The following is a 16624-nucleotide window of genomic DNA, read 5'->3' on the forward strand; positions in this document are numbered from 1 at the left end:
AATAATACAGAAGTGATTCTATGTTTTTCTCATTACATCCTATCAGGTGCTGCATGGTTGTGATTTGTCCCATTACTGCTGATATTCACATTGATCACTTGATTAAAGTGGTATCCTAGCTTCACCCCTCTAAAGTTTCTGTTTTTTCCTTTGTAACTAATAGAAATTTGGTATGAATCTTTTTTTAAAGGTTTATTTACTTATTTATTTGAGAGAGAGAGCGTGCATGAGGTGTGGGGGAGGGGCAGAGGAAGAGAGAGAATCCCGTGCAGACTCCCTGCTGAGTACAGAGCCCGTTGTGGGGCTTGATCTCATGAGCCATGAGGTAATGACCTGAGCCAAAATCAGTCAGAAGCTCAACTGACTGAGCCACCCAGGTGCCCCAAAGGTACCTTAACACCAGGTAGATATTGTCAATATCCTGAGGCTCCTGGGTAGCCTAGTTGGTGAAGAGTCAGACTCTTGATTTCAGCTCAGGTCATGATTTCAGGGTCATGAGATTGGGCCGCACATCAGGCTCTGCACTGGGCATGGAGCCTGCTTAAGATTTTCTCTCTCCCTCTACCCCTTCTCTGCCCCTCCACTACTTCTGCACTCTCTCTCTCTTAAAAAATAATTGTCAACATCCTTATCAATCTTTCAATTTATTTGTTTACATCAGTATGAACTCATGATTTCCTATTTTATTCAATAAGTTATAGTCCATTATTTTCTTTTTTAAAAATTAATTCATATTTTTTTAGTAATCTCTACACCCAATGTGGGGCTTGAACTCATAACCCGGAGATCAAGAGTCGCATGCCCTTCTGACTGAGCCAGCCAGGAGCCCCCTTTATTTTCATTACTTACTTTGATCCTCAAATTATTCTCTATTTGGCCAGTGGGAACCTCTTCATGATGGCTTACATGTCTTTTTGACATGCCTTCATCATTTTTTGAGTACTTTTTTGCTTTTTGGAACAAGATGCTCTAGGTTCATCTTGTAATTTCCCTGAGACAACACTGGAATCAGCCATTTCTCTAAGTCCTGGTTCCTTTTTGAAGCCAAGGTTTGGATGCCAGGTGTGCTCTTTGCTACTTGGGTTTTGTTGCACACAGGCCCTCTCAGTGACTGTGTGTGTGTGTTTATTTCTGTATCCGTCTATCTATCAAGATCCATGAATTTACATAGATATTGCCAGTCCAACTAATTTATGTTTCAGTTAAACAGCATAGGGTTTATTTCCTTATTTGTGACTCCCTTCTCAAACAGTGAGAAACTTGACTCCTATTATTCTTAATACATTTGCTTATTTGTTCAATCTCCTGTCGTTGCTTCTGTCCCCTCTCCCACATGGTTGCTGTCCTCACCCTGCTTGAATGTTGCTAATCTCCCCCTGTGCTGCCCCCATCTATGGACACACTTCTCAAACTACTTGGGCTCTGACTCCCCACACTGGACATGGAGGGGCTGTCCCCTCCATGTGGATTCCCTCATCACTTCCTCAGGCTCTGATACCCATACCAGGCCACCCATGTGCCTTTTCTTGCTCTGCCTTACCTAATAATTCTAGTATTGAATAGTTCAGGAAGGGAGGAGGAGGAGAAGAGGAAATGCTCTCTTGACTTACTTTATTTACTTTTATTTTCTCAATCTACCAAGAAGTTTAGAAGTAGGATAATATACATTTTCCTGAACTTGATTTTGTTTCAGCAGTAACCATCAAAAAATAATTAATGACTTTCAGTCCAGTCTGTTGAATTCCAGTGAAAAACCAGAGGGAAATATGGAACTATCTGGACACCTGGCCTAGGGATATCTACAAAGCTATATTATCCTCCTTCTTTTACTAATTTTTTTCTGAGACTTTGGACAAATTTCTAAGTCTTAATTTCCTCATCTATAAAATAAATGTCACGTTATTTTCCATCCGTATTTTGGGGGAAGCCTGGGGAAAGGTTACCTGAATAACAAAGATCAAATGGACATGATATTTAAATTAGGATTTTGTCTTTTTCTAGAGGCGTGATAAGCCCAAGATTGATATAAGACATCTTTAAGTAGAAAAAACATGCATACTATAATTTTAAAAATCCCTAACAGATGCAAAAGGTTTATAGGTGTATATACTTTAATACATATGGGGTCAATTCTAAGAAATGGAATTTCTGGGAGTGTCGTGCTAGGAAAGGTATGTCAGGTAAGAGTATGTCCATGCAGGGGCAGCCTCAGTAGGACATAACTATCAGAGTAATGTCTTTATCAAGCACAGAGTTTCATGTCTGTTACTTAATTTGACCCTTTCAGTCACTTTTTGAAATTAGGCAAGTATTTGCTTTTAACAAATAAAAAAATTGAGGTTTCAGTGTGCTACACAGTCATTATTGGCTGAGCATAGACTAAGTCTTGCGTCTCCAGTATTTTCCATCACACCAAGGATAAGAACATGTGCCTCCCATTCCAATCATGTGTTCTCAGAGAAGCTGTAGCTCTGAGAATGTTTTCATCTTGAAGGGATCCTGTATAATTTGTATGTGTAGAGAAGGCAACTTATCTTCTGGGATCCCACTTTCTTCCTAGGGATACTTTTTTCTTAAGATCCTTAGAGTCCCTCCAGCAGCTATATTTTCTCCTGCTATATTGTAAAAGAATGACAGGATATTTTGGATATTGTAGGCAGGGCCTAGTACAGGAGGGGCTTGGTCATTTATTCATTTACCCATTCACCACTATATGTGATACTCATATATTATGTGTCAGGCACCATTCTAAATTGTTACATACAGTGATGCAGAGGTTTAGTACACGCCCTCAAGGAACTGTCTTTACAGCCTAGTGGAGGAAACCTAAGTAAAACCAATAATGTGAATTAAAAATGATAATAATTATAGTGAAAGTGTATACACATGGTAACTATTATAAACTCATTGGACAGATTCTTTCATTTGTCTTTGTCTGTATCTAGGACAAATATTATTCTTTGCTCCCTAAATGTTGAACAAAGGGTAGCACTGGGAGAATAAATACATCTTCCTAGAAAAATTAGGGAATGTTTTTCAAAAGGTAGAACTGAGACCTGAAAGATTTTGTTAGTCAGGAGCATTTCCGAGAAAGGAAACACGTATAAAGGCACAGAGGCTTGAAAAGTCATGGTGTATTTGGGGAGTTAGAGGTTATTGCTGTATTATGAAGTGTGAGGAGAGGGGCGGTGAGGCTGGACCAGTAGTCAGGGACCCCAACACAAATGTCCTTGTCTCCTATGCAAAGAAGTTTAGATTTTGACCCATAGGTAATGAAGCATCACTGAAGAATTTATAGTGTTTTCCTCAGTCTAGAACACCCTAAAAATGGAGAAAATTAGAAAAGCATGACTAGGTAAATGATAATATTTGTCTAGAACTTCATATTTATGAGGCATTTTTCTGTAATCCATTGTGTCATTAAGTCTTCACAGCGGTCCTGCAAAGTGTAATTAGTATCCTTTAGTGCCTGATGAGGAAACCATATCTAAGAGAGCTTTGTTCTTTCACTCTCTCACTCATTCCGCAGATGTTCAGGTGCTGTGCTGGGCTCTAGAGATAAAGTGATAAAATGAAGTCACTTTCCTCATGGAGCTTGTGCTCTCCTGAAGTGATACGCCCAGCACCACAGCTAAGAAGAAGTGGGGCTGGACTTGAACACAGATAATCTGAACCAAAATCCCAGGCTCTTTTTATTATGCCCTGTAGTCTCTAAAGACCAACTGAATCAGTGAATCATGAAAATGTCACTAAGTGCTTTTGGCTCAGATATGCTTATAGCTCTCAGAATTAGTCTTCTTTTCTCCTAACTGCCCAATCTGCTCAATTGTGATGTGAAGGGAGTTGATAAAAGTGGAAGTCTCATCCTTTGGGAATCCTGGTTATACTCCTTCCCCTTTAACTTGTCTTTTTCTAGAATCTGTTCCTGTAGTCTTATAAATGAGCAACTAACAAGGAACTCTGAAACTTGATTTTTTTATAATAGAAAAATGTATAATATGGGGTTAATTTTCAGATTTAATTTAGATGTCACAGAAATATTTCTAGCAATTTAGAAATGGCTGTAATAGCTGAGTATTTGTTGTATCTGTAGCAGTACCTTGATGATAACACTGTGGAAGCTATGGCCTTTCGGAAGAATGCAAAGGAATTATTGCAACTGGCAGCCAAAACATTAAAGAAATTGGGAGTACGGTTCTGGCTGAGCAGTGGAACTTGTCTAGGTAAAATTCTTATTGCTTTACATTTGTCTTTTTGTCATTTCATCCTCTTTGGCTTTAGGGATAACTGCTTGAGATGACAAAACATCAGTGATATTTGAAGTGTCATATTTATAGACAGAATAAATGTAGTGCACGGAGCAGGAATTTCTTGATTTCTTTAAAGAAATTAATTTCAGAAACATACAAGAGAGTTAGGAAGGCCATGTTTTGTTTACCAAAAACTGTAAGTCATGTATAAAATTTATATCAGAACATGTAGACTATATTTGATCTTCAGGCAATCCTTGGATTAGCATTTTATTATTTCTGTCCCAAAGATTGTTCTGCCTTTAAAAAAAATAATAAAACCCAAAAAAACCTCTATTCTATTTCTTTACTTACTTACACATTTACTTACGCAAACGAGAAAAAGACTGAAGGGAGTTCCATAAGGTCTTTCTACAAGTCTTTTCCAGGTCACTGATACTCTCACTGGTTACATCACTGCCTTACCACATTCCATTCATCCTGAGGTGGGGAAATGTACACTTTTCTAGAGTCCTTATGCGAGTTGTTATTAGCATCAGAGAAAGATTTTTGGATCTCCTTCCACTATACATTAGATCAAACTTCTTGGAATTTAGAATTATTAAGAATCTAAATTCTGTTGTTTTTATGCCCTCTTGTTAATAACTATAGTTGGTCATAACTGTATTCTTTCTTGATTATAACTTTATTTGTACAAAAATTAATTCTGCTTCTGTTTTTATAGTGTTACAATATAATTTGTTGTCCAATTCGAGAGACTTTTAAGAGTGAAAAGGAGTACCATTAGTAATTATATTGATATGACAGATGTAAACTGGGATATATGGTTATCCTATTTATTAGGCTTTGTGGAAATTCATGTGGTTCTTATTGTCACAGAGCTTTTAGGTAGAGTAAGCCAAGAAAAAAAGAACACATCTCACACATGTATATGATATATGCTTTAAGGTTTAACTTTTTGAAGTAAGATTGTGTTATAAAACTATGTCATCAGAAATACTTCTTAATTACTTGTCATGTTTTATTATGCATTTTTAGCCCCATGGTTTTCTTCATTTAAGAGCAAAATGAAGGAGTTGAATTAGATGTTATTTCAGGAGCCTTCCATTTTTTTTTAAGTAGGCTCCATACCCAGCGTGGAGTCCAGTGCAGGGCTTGAACTCACAACCCTGAGATCAAGACTTAAGCTGATATCAAGAGTCAGATGCTTAACCAACTGAGCCACCCAGGTGCCCCAAGGAGCCTTCCATTTTTAATAGTTTATGATTCTCTGATAGATGTGGAGTGTGGAATTTTCTCAAGCTAGAGATGAGATGCCATCCTGGACTTCTAAACATCTGTGTTACAATGAAATTAAAGTTTAGAATGCCAAACAGTGTTGCCCAATAGCAATGCCTGTAAAGACAATCATAGACATTTATATACTTTCTGAATAATTTGGATGAAAGAATTAGAAGGATACAGGGGAGACCCAAGAGCCCTTAGTAGTATTACGGTATAGATTTTGGTTTTTTAGAACAGTAGTAGAGCACCTAATTGAGAAGTAGGTACATAGTAAATATACCTAGAAATATCTTTTGGTATTGACAATGTGCTGAAAATTGAGGATGATACTTCTCTTTTTTATATGACCCCCATCAGGGGCACCTTGTGGTGCAGTCGGTTAAGCGACCGACTCTTGGTTTCAGCTCACGTCGTGATCTCAGGATCCTGAGATCGAGCCTTTCGTTGGGCTCCATGCTCCATGGGGAGTCTGCTTGAGTTTCTCTCTCCCCCTCCCTTCTCCCCTCCTCCCCCCACACTTTCACGCTCTCTTTCTCTGAAATAAATAAATATATGAGCCATCAGACACGAGCTGTTCAGAGCTGCTCTATAAATTATTTCTCAGGAAGGGGATATTGGTTAAGCAAAAGAATTAAATTATATTTTTTAGCATACCTTAAAGGCAGCCTTCATCATTAGAGGTTTATGATCAAACATTCTCAAAAGTAACTTAATTTTTTTAAATGGATGGCCCAGTTAACATTATTTTTTTAAAGATTTTATTTATTTATTTATTTATTTATTTATTTATTTATTTATTTATTTGAGAGAGGAGAGAGAGAATGCAGGGGAGGAGCAGAGGGAGAGGAACAAGCAGACTCTGCATGGAGCGCGGAGCCTGATGCAGGGCTCAGTACCACAGCCCTGAGATCATATCCTGAGCTGAAATACCCAACCAACTGGGCCACCCTGGCGGCCTGGCCCAGTTAACATTATTAAAACTAATGGCTTATTTAGAAATTAAAATACATCATGAAAGTTTTTGAGGATGCTGAGTGCTCAGAGCAATAAAAATGAAGGAAAGAAAAAAAAGGAAAGAAAGGTTCTTCAACAGATGGCTTCTTATAACCACAGATTTTAGTTTGGGATTTAAATTTTTTTTTTTTTTTTTAAAGATTTTATTTATTTATTTGACAGAGAGAGACACAGCGAGAGAGGGAATACAAGCAGGGGGAATGGGAGAGGGAGAGGCAGGCTTCCCGCGGAACAGGGAGCCCGATGCGGGCCTCTATCCCAGGACCCCGGGATCATGACCCGAGCCGAAGGCAGACGCTTAACGACTGAGCCACCCAGGTGCCCCGGGATTTAATTTTTTAAAAATATTTTTGGTAAAGCACTGTGAGTCTAATCTTAAGAAATAAAATCCACTCTTACAAAGATCATACAATAGTGACTAATTTTTTCCAAACTTAAGTTTTTAAAAAGTTTTCTTGTTTCTTTTTTGTTTTTAGGGTGGTATCGGCAATGCAACATTATTCCTTATAGTAAAGATGTTGACCTAGGAATTTTTATACAAGATTATAAATCTGATATTATTTCAGCATTTCAGGATGTAGGACTTCCACTCAAACACAAATTTGGGAAGGTCAGTAGTAAAAATCTGCTTTACTTCATAAGTACCATGTCTCAAAAGTAAAGTTTATATTAAACAACTCAGAGATGGTTAAGAATGTTACATGTGTATCACTCAGTACTGGCCAGGCTGAGCTTAGCAGAAGCTTGTTATGTGACTTTTGCACTATTTAAGGAAACTAGAAAATCTGTCTTTCTTTTGACAATGAGAAGGAGAAAAGGATCTTGAACTCTTGCAGGTGAATTTATTGCCATTATGTTAGATAACAATATAATGTAATTAGTATACCATGTAATGTAAAATTAATACAATTATTAAGAATCTCACCTACCCCACCTGAAATTATATTGTTTCTCATAAGTCACTTAATTTCATATTCACTTAGGCATCCTGTCATTATCAACATGAAACGGTCCTTTGGTGGCTAAGGGTTAGAAATATAGAATCATTTCAAATAGTACTTGAATTTCTTATTTATTTCACAGGTTCTGGGTCATAGCAATTTTCTGAGTTCAACTAGGAATAGGTCATCATGACTTAAATGAAATCTCCTTTTAGACAATTTGATTTCTATGCCCTAAGCCCATGATTCCTTGCAAACATCTTACTCTTTTTTTTTTCCCCCAAACAACATCTTACTCTTAATTTGATTGTTCCCAGTGAGGTGTTGTCCTGGAAAGTGAGTAGAAGTATGTTTAGTCACTGAAAAATTTCTTTATCCTAATTATTCCAGTTTATAAAAAATATTTAATAAAATATTTTCCAGAGGTCAGAGTCAAAGCAGTAGAACTCTAGGCATGCAACAAATGTTTACTCTACACTCACTTTCTGCCTGGCACTGCACTCTGCACCTGGGACACAAAGATGAATAAGTTACAGTACTTTTCTTTGAGGAGTTCACTGTCTAATTGGGGAAAAAAAAAAAAGCACATAGTAATTATGTGATTAGTGCTATAACAAGACAGAGGCACCAAGTCTAATGGGAACATAATTATTTGTAGGTTAAGTTTCTTTAGGGAAATGTTCTCAGAATTCTTTGTATCTTTAACTTTTGTTTTTTCTTTTTTCATATACATAATATAATTTATGCTACATAGATGGGTTTCTATGATGCCACATTTATTTAAGTACTTATTATTGATTGAGATGAGAGACTTATTTCCTAATAGTTTTTCTTGATTATTAAAGGGAATCATTTTTCTTTGGTTCCTTTCCTTCTTTAGTCAGAAAGGGGCTCAGGAACAGAATGTTCTGCAGAGTGGTAATTGAGCTACTGTAAATCATTTACTCTGAGTTTTCATTAATTATCAGAAGCAACATTATTTTATATGCATTTAAAAAAGAAATCAAATCTTGGCACGCTATTGATAAATCCCAATTTAAGAGATGTTCCAGTTTGAAAAAATATATTATCTTAGAATCAGTATTCTTTCTCTATAAAACAAAATTTTTTTTTTTTTAAGAAAATATATTTCCTTCGTTTCAGTCTGTGATGGTTTTTGTCTTCCTCCTAGGTAGAGGACAGCTTGGAACTATCTTTCCAAGGAAAAGATGATATAAAACTCGACATTTTTTTCTTCTATGAAGAGACTGACCATATGTGGAATGGAGGCACTCAGGCCAAAACGGGAAAAAAATTTAAGTATGAATCAGATAAGTACTTATAAAAGGGGCTAGAGAAATAATTTCAGAAGGTAGAAATAGTAAGTAACTGAAAATGAAAAACAAACGAAAGACTGTCACAGCTTCACTCTTAGCTAACTTCCTCAGTTTACCCATAAAGCCCAATTGTGTTTGGAAAGTATGGACTACTTATAAGGACAGTGTAAGAGGAGGAAGTGCCCCTGGGACTTCAGTCCAAAGAGTCATTATGATTAGAAGCCCTTGAGTCATCAGAAAGGGAAAACCAAAACAAGGAACACAAAAACCAAGCCCAGAGCCTTAGCCAAAATACTGATTGGCTGTTAGAGTTACAGGAGCTTGTTAATTTGATGGAAATGGGTAAGGGTCAGTAAGAAGGAGATAGGGTGAAGTGAAGATTAAGTGAGGACACTGGAACTGAACTGGTCTGAGGCCACAAATGCTCGGCAAGCTCAGGAATGAGCCTTCAACAATGACTGAGGGCTGATCCTTAAAGCATACTCATTGAGCTTAACAGCTACCATATTTTGTCAAATGTAAGATAGTATGGATTGTAAGATGCACCATTATTTTATGTGCTACTCAGAAAGGAAAAATACTGTCAATTATAATTCTAAGACACATGATTCACAGATGGAAAAATTTGGGTGGGGGGAAATGTCTCGGAATTGATGGAGTGCAGTATGTTAGATTGACATTTTTAACATTTTTTTTAATGCTGCTACAGTAAAACTCTCTGATGAGAAAAGACAAAAATGACATTAGAGTAACAATGCTCTCCTTTATGAAGCAGTTGACCTATTCTCAATTCTGAGAGAGAAAGAGAAGGAGAGGCAAAGGAATGGGAATGAGAACCCAAAGAGCATGGACTTTGGAGTCAAGGCAGACCTGGGGGACCTTGGCTGCACCCTAACCTATTTGTGGCCTTTAGCTTTTCTCTGAACATTAATCTCCTAGTCTATTAAGGTTTGGGTAGCACTACTATGCATTTGACTGTTATGAACATTTTGCATGTGTTAACACATCTAATCGTCAAAACAATCTTAGGAGACAGGTATTCTGTGAGGTGCTGAGAATGTAAGTAGTTTGTTCAAGACCACACAGCAAGTAATGAAAGGACTCAGACAGCAGCCTGTCCCTTAACCACTACTCCCCACTGTCTCCCTGATACACCTGACGATATGAGGCACCTGACATAATGCTGAGCATTCATTATCAGTAAATGATGGTTATCATTGTTGTTATGATTACTAAAGTGATTATTATTATTACTGTCATTATTATGGTAGTTATGTGACCAGAAGCTTAAATTTGACTCACTAACTAGCTGAGATTGGAGCTTCTATCATAAATTTGGGCCATTGGGCAGAGTGGGGAGAATTCTGTGACACAGAAGAGAAATGCCATATTCAGACTGGTTTCTCCTGGGTACATTTACACACCCTCTTGGTATTGCTGAATCTTTATTTGAAGGCAAGGAGTCTTCATGTAAGGTAAATTCTGGAGGTTTGAGAGTAATCCAAACCTTTTTCTAGTTATAAAGTATCCCCAAACTGACATTGACCCCAGAGGATATTCTTGAAACTTTTATTTAATATAAAAATTATTTTGCTTTATGACGACAACACATTCATGCTGGGTAAGCTCTGAATATAAGACAGAAATTAAGTTAATGAATATATAATTGACATTCTCCCTGTGACTAGGTGAATGGGGATAAGTGTTTATGACATTCAGCTATAATTTGTTTATTCAGATATAATAAAGAAACTGAATTTGGTGGTGCCTGGGTGGCTCAGTTGGTTGAGTATCCAACTCTTGGTTTCAGCTCAGGTCATGAGATAGAGTCCTGTGTCAGGCTCCGTACTTGGCATGGAGTCTGCTTGGGATTCTCTGTCCCACTCCCTCTTTCCCTCCCTCTTGTGCTCGCTCTCTCTCGCTCTCTCTCTAAATTAAATAAATAAACCTTTAAAAAAACCCACAAAAAAAGCTGAATTTAATGTATAATTTAGAGGCTTCTTTAAAAACTGTAAGATAGTGTAGCACAGAAATTAAAGGGATGGAGCCAGTCAACTTGCTTTTGAACCCCAGCTTTATACTTTACCAGCTATTTTACCTTGGGCAAGTTATTTAACCTCTCCGCCTAAGTCTCCTCAAGTGTAAAATGGGAATAATAATAGAAATTGCTACATAGAATGGCTTTAAGGATTAAGTGAGTTAATACAAAAAAGGGTTTTGAAGAGAATTAAAGATGTCCTGAGTGCCAAGTAATTATTAGCTGCTATTACTATTACTATACTAGTAGGACAAGGGTAAAGAAAATGATCTCTCTTCATAGTCTTATGAGAAAATTACAGATTAGATACATATATAATTAACTCAATATTAAACTGCCAAATCTATTCTTAGAGAAGTCATATGAGGATGTCACCTTTTTTCTAAGAAAGATACTTTCTAGAGCCAGTATTATAATTCTTTTATTCTTAAATTTCCTTCTAAGACTTGAATTTCTTTCTTCTCACTGACATGATCTGAAACCCACAAACTTCAAAAGAATGGTTCATTTCTAATCACTACATTTCTGCATAGAAAGAGCCTCTATCATTCTGCTTTAACTGCTCTTTATTGTAGCAGTGTTTGGGAAGTGTGAAGTGTTCTAATTATTTAACAAGAGAAATGAGCAGTGATGGAACTGTCTGGACAGATGGTGTGAGTCCCAGATTTTCTATCCTGTTACTGTGACCTTAAAAGGCAGAGAAAAGAACGGGGGATGGCTGTGTAGAGTAGTTTCTTTGGAAGATTCCCCCAGCCATATGCCATTTTCATTCTTTTCAGCACTATTTACTTGAAGGAAATATAGTATTTTCACCACTAGTGTTCCCAGAGGGGGGAAAAGAAACCTTTTAAAGCTACTCTAAAGGTCTTTTTATCTGTATAATATTTTACTTTGTATTCATGTATAGTTTATTCTGAGAAAAGCTTAATATAGATGCTTACCATTTGGGGAAAGAAAAAGGCTAAGAGGAACTCAGGAAGGAAGAAAAAAGTTCCCCCTTTTGAAACTTTACTCTGCATGCCTGCAGAATGATGTTTTTGGTCCTCAGATGTAATAATAATATTAGCGGCAATAATAAAGACACAGCTACGAGGGTATCAGCTGGTTATCTGGCACATGATAGGTACTTTACGTTTGTTATCTCAGACAATCCTCACATTATGCCTGTGGGTTAGGTGTGCTCACTCCCAGTTAGGAGAAAACTAATGCTCAGAGAAGTGAGGTAACTTGCTCATTACTGGCAGGACCACGATTTAACTCCAGAGCTGTTGGGCTCGTCAGCCTAAGTGCTTATTTCTAAGACTTAATAGGTTGAATGAGTTAATACATGAAATGCATTTAAAACAGTAGCTGGCACATAGGAAGTGCTCTGTGAACGTTAACTACTGCTGCTACTATCATTACAGTATTATTACTACTATTACTGCTACTGTGTTACTCTGACACAAAGCATGGTACCTTCAACACAGTGGTAACTTGGATTAGTTACTCCAGTGGGCTCTGAATTTTTTATACTTATTTTTCTTCTCCAGAGTCCAGTCACTAGCAATAAAACGTGAACTGTGCCACCAGGATGTGATGTTTTATTCCATCACGTCACAGTTCCTACAGATGCTGCCCAGGTTTCTTGGGATTCTTTCTTTCCTTGCCATCTGAATCAGCTGATGTAAGTAGAGGCCAGAAGTTTGAGAGGCAATAATAAAAATTAACTTTGAATATTTGCTATGTACCAGGCACTGTGCCAAGCTTTTGTATGCATCATCTCATTTAATCTTCACAAGCTTATGAGAGAGATCTTAATTTTGTCACCTTCATTCTATAGATGTGGAAATTAAGGCAGAGCTAAAATTCAGACGGGGGGCCATATCACTTTAGAGCCTGGATTCTTAGATAAAACACAGTGTTAGTGTCACCATGATCTATCATATTGTTAATATTCCTTCTATGAAAATAGCCCTTCTACTCAGTGATATTATCAGGGTAATACAGCTACCTAGACTCTAACCTCTAATAGGAAATATGCTACCCTCTGGGCTACTAGTGGTTCCTTATATCTTCTGATATTTGTAGTTTCTGCTTATTGTACAGATCTTCAGAAAATTTGGATTTGTTCTCTGTGGGACTCCTGTCCAGGTGTGCCTCCTATATAATGTAACGTTTCATTTCTGCAGAGCCTATTTACTAACCCTGTGTGCTAAGGATTCTCACGTGAACATACTTAGGTTCTGCTCTCAAAGTTCTCATAATGAGGACCATGAAACAAATTATTGAAGTACTTTATCAGTAGTATAGTAATTGAAGTATGTGTTATATATAATTGAGCTACCAAATCAAAGTCTGTCTAGAAGCAACAGCAAGGAAATGTGGCTTAAAAATAGAGAAGTTTGTTAGGTAGACTTGGTAGGAATATGGAGAAAGGCCTGATAATAGTTTTGCTTAACTATTTTTCTCTTTAGACTGTTCCTGATTTTTTTCTTATTAAAAATTCTATGAATGTCTTTTTTACATAAAGTAAAAGCCTTATTAAGGAGTTTCCTTGACTAGATTCCCAGAAATGGAATTATTAGTGTTTGTGCTGTTTAAGAAGTAGAAAGGGTAAGTGGGCAATGTTCCTAATACCAGTAAAGTTCAAGATTTTATTCCTCCGTCTCTGCTTTTTCCTTTGACTCCTTAGGACTCTTTAAAGTTACATGGGCTTCCTCAATTCTTTTTTCTGTTTTAGGGTCTAACCCAAGATACCACATTGCATTTAGATACCCAGTCTTTTGCAACTTCATTTGAGACCAAGATTTTAATCACTAAGTAGTACCAAGTTATACATCATCACATGTCCCAGTTCTGCCCATTCAAGGGCATTGAGTTGTCTTTTTTTGATGTTGCTCCCCAGTACCTCTAACTGGAAATAATCTCCCCTTCCTCTGAATTTCCATAGGTTTTTTTCTCATGCCTTATTTGGGGACTTCTGCTGATTTGTCTGTTGTTTCTGAGTTATAGATAGAATCAGGCCTGGCAAATCTTTTGGGACTGAGTGAGACCTGAGCCCTACATGAAACCAAAATCAGCTCTTAAGTGTATTTGTTTTGTTAAGATGATAGGGTGATGCCAGATTGATGTCTTGATCCAACCTTCCAGCTTTGGAGAATCAAAACAATAAGGTGAAGCCACCCAGTTTTTCAGTCATTCTGCTTTACCAGAAGCTAAAGATGAGAGTTCATTGTTGAATCCCCACTCATAGGTTCTCTCAGCTTCATAGATTGATAGCAGGCTACCGTGGTTTTAGCTCTCAAAAATACACTTGCCTTTTTAGTACTTACAGCTGTGAAGCTAAAAAGGCAAATTTGGATTATTTCTTTAAATTAGTATATTTAAAACATTGGCTTTTCTGAAAATAATCTCACATTTCCTACTCTGTTTGTGCCTTCATATCTTACCACAGATATATTGTCTTAGGTTTCCTTAATTGTATCTCCAAACCTCTAGTGAGTAGCAGGTACACATTATATCAATGAGGGAAGAACTTTGAATGCATTTTGTATGCATTTTGTATGATAATTGTATACAATGTACAGAAGTGGGAGTTATTTATATAGTTAGCTTTGCTTATTTGTTTTTTTAAGAGAAGATTACCTCAAGGGGTACCTGGCTGCCAAAGTCAGTAGAGGATGCGACTCTTGATCTTGGGGTTGTAATTGTGAGCCCCACATTGGGTGTAGATATTACTTAAAATAAGAAAAAATCTTTAAAAGAAAATTACCTGAGAATGAATAAATGGCAGACCTTTCATTTATGTGAAGTAAATTATGTTTTTTAAGACTGCCATACGTCTTGTTGTTTGAATGTAATTCTATAAAGTATTTTATAAGGTAGTAGTCTAAGAGAAATAAAAACATATTTTTGCTAAAAGAGTTGACATGAATGTTCATAGCATTCTTATTCGTGGTAACAATGGAAACAGCCCAACTGAAATGAACTACTGATACATGCAATAACATAGATGAATCTCCAAAATATTATGCTGAATAGAGGAAGTCAGATAGGAAGAGTACATACTATATAACTGCATGTATTTGAAATTGTAGAGCAGGCAAAACCAATGAAGGATGTAGTAAGATCAGTGATTGCTAGGGGCCAGGGGGGATCTACTGCATGACTTGCCAAAGAGCACAGGGACCTTTGGGAAGCAGGGTGGTAGAAGTAGTCTGTGTTTAATTGTTGTGGTGGTTACACAGGTATATGTGTTTGTCAAAACTTAACATGGGTGCACTTTGTTATATGTAAATTACTTCTCAAAAAAGTGTATTTAGAAAACAAGTTTATTTACAAGTTTAAAAAAATTATGGGGGCGCCTGGGTACCTCAGTCAGTTAAGCGTCGACTCTTGATTTCATCTCAGGTCATGATCCTCAGGATCATGGGATTGAGCCCCACATTAGGCTCCGCACTCAGCGTGGGTTCTGCTTGTCTCTCTTTTCCTGCTCCCCCCCCCCCAATTCGTGTGCACTCTCTCTCTAAAATAAATAAATAAAATCTTTAAAAAAAATTATGACTTAGAAAACTGATGTGAAGAGAAAAGAGCCCAAGATTACATACTGAAATAGAGGGATAACTGGGACCAGAGTGATGAATTTGATCAAGGCAGGCTTAATTGCAATGATAAGCTTTGAGCCTTTTGCATCTGATTGTACAAATTAGGTAATCTGAGTTCAAAATAAAACAAGCTTTTTCTATTTAGTATAACATTTGAAATCATAATTTAATCTCTTTTTAAAATTATCTATTATATCCAAAGAGAAATACTATTAAAATTGTCTGAGAGAAAGCAAGCACAGCTGAGTCTAATTGGTTGTTGATGAACTATAGATCTAATTTTTGGAAGTTATGCAGTAGAAATAAAAATGTCCTGGGGCTTTGTTTCTGGCATTAAAGAAGAGTTATGTGCATGCTTTAATGGGTAGTTTTTGATACAGTCATTATGCAGGTGCATTCGGGTGTTACATGATAACAACCACCTATACAAGCTTTAATTTGTCTACTCATTGATAATATAAATTTGTTCTTGTTTCTCCTGTGGTACAGATAATCAGTAGTTCTGTCCTATGGAGATTGCATAGCATAGTTTAAAAGTCGGTAGGATAGATGGAATCACTCAATTTACACTGGAAGTCAGTGGGAAAATGAGTTCAGTGGGTAGAATTTTATTTTATAAAACATGTATGTGCTGTGTATATTGCTTATATGTTAGAAGTTTGGGATGGGAGTGGAGTATGGGATCAATAAAGATCTCAGAGATTATATTCTAGTTTAGGCTCTGAAAAGTATATTAGCCATTCCACTATTACCCTTTTTGCTTCTGTGTTACCTGTGGTAGAATTGTGAGGGGCTTAGTGGAAGAGATAATTTAAAAAATGCTAGTCAGCATGCTGTAACCTTGGTTCTCAAGAATAGATTGTAATTCTTAGAAAATTGGGCAAAATTGATGGTGAGGACTTAATGACTTAATGTGCACAGTAATTCCTCACTTTGCCACATTCCCTTTGGTTCAACACAAATCACTGGTGAATGTCTAAAAGACATAGCTGATCGGGGCGCCTGGGTGGCTCAGTTGGTTAAGCGACTGCCTTCGGCTCAGGTCATGATCCTGGAGTCCCGGGATCGAGTCCTGCATCGGGCTCCCTGCTCAGCAGGGAGTCTGCTTCTCCCTCTGACCCTCCTCCCTCTCATGCTCTCTGTCTCTCATTCTCTCTCTCTCAAATAAATAAATAAAATCTTTAAAAAAAAAAAA

The 16624-nt window shown here is 37.0% G+C and overlaps 1 protein-coding gene across 4 annotated transcripts in view; it reads left to right on the forward strand.

Annotated features, from left to right (window-relative positions):
* Window positions 1–16624, forward strand: part of FKTN (fukutin) — a 43548-nt gene that overhangs the window by 11751 nt on the left and 15173 nt on the right. For all 4 annotated transcript variants that reach the window (XM_081803302.1, XM_081803304.1, XM_031027630.2 and 1 more), the window contains 3 exons: window positions 4094–4223; window positions 7025–7158; window positions 8661–8788. In XM_081803302.1, coding sequence (XP_081659428.1) covers window positions 4094–4223; window positions 7025–7158; window positions 8661–8788 — 392 coding nt within the window. The remainder of the gene's footprint in view (window positions 1–4093; window positions 4224–7024; window positions 7159–8660; window positions 8789–16624) is intronic.

The sequence above is a fragment of the Leptonychotes weddellii genome, chromosome 14, assembly GCF_054177405.1.
Source record: "Leptonychotes weddellii isolate Sample4059 chromosome 14, ASM5417740v2, whole genome shotgun sequence".
Classification (NCBI taxonomy): Eukaryota; Metazoa; Chordata; class Mammalia; order Carnivora; family Phocidae; genus Leptonychotes; species Leptonychotes weddellii.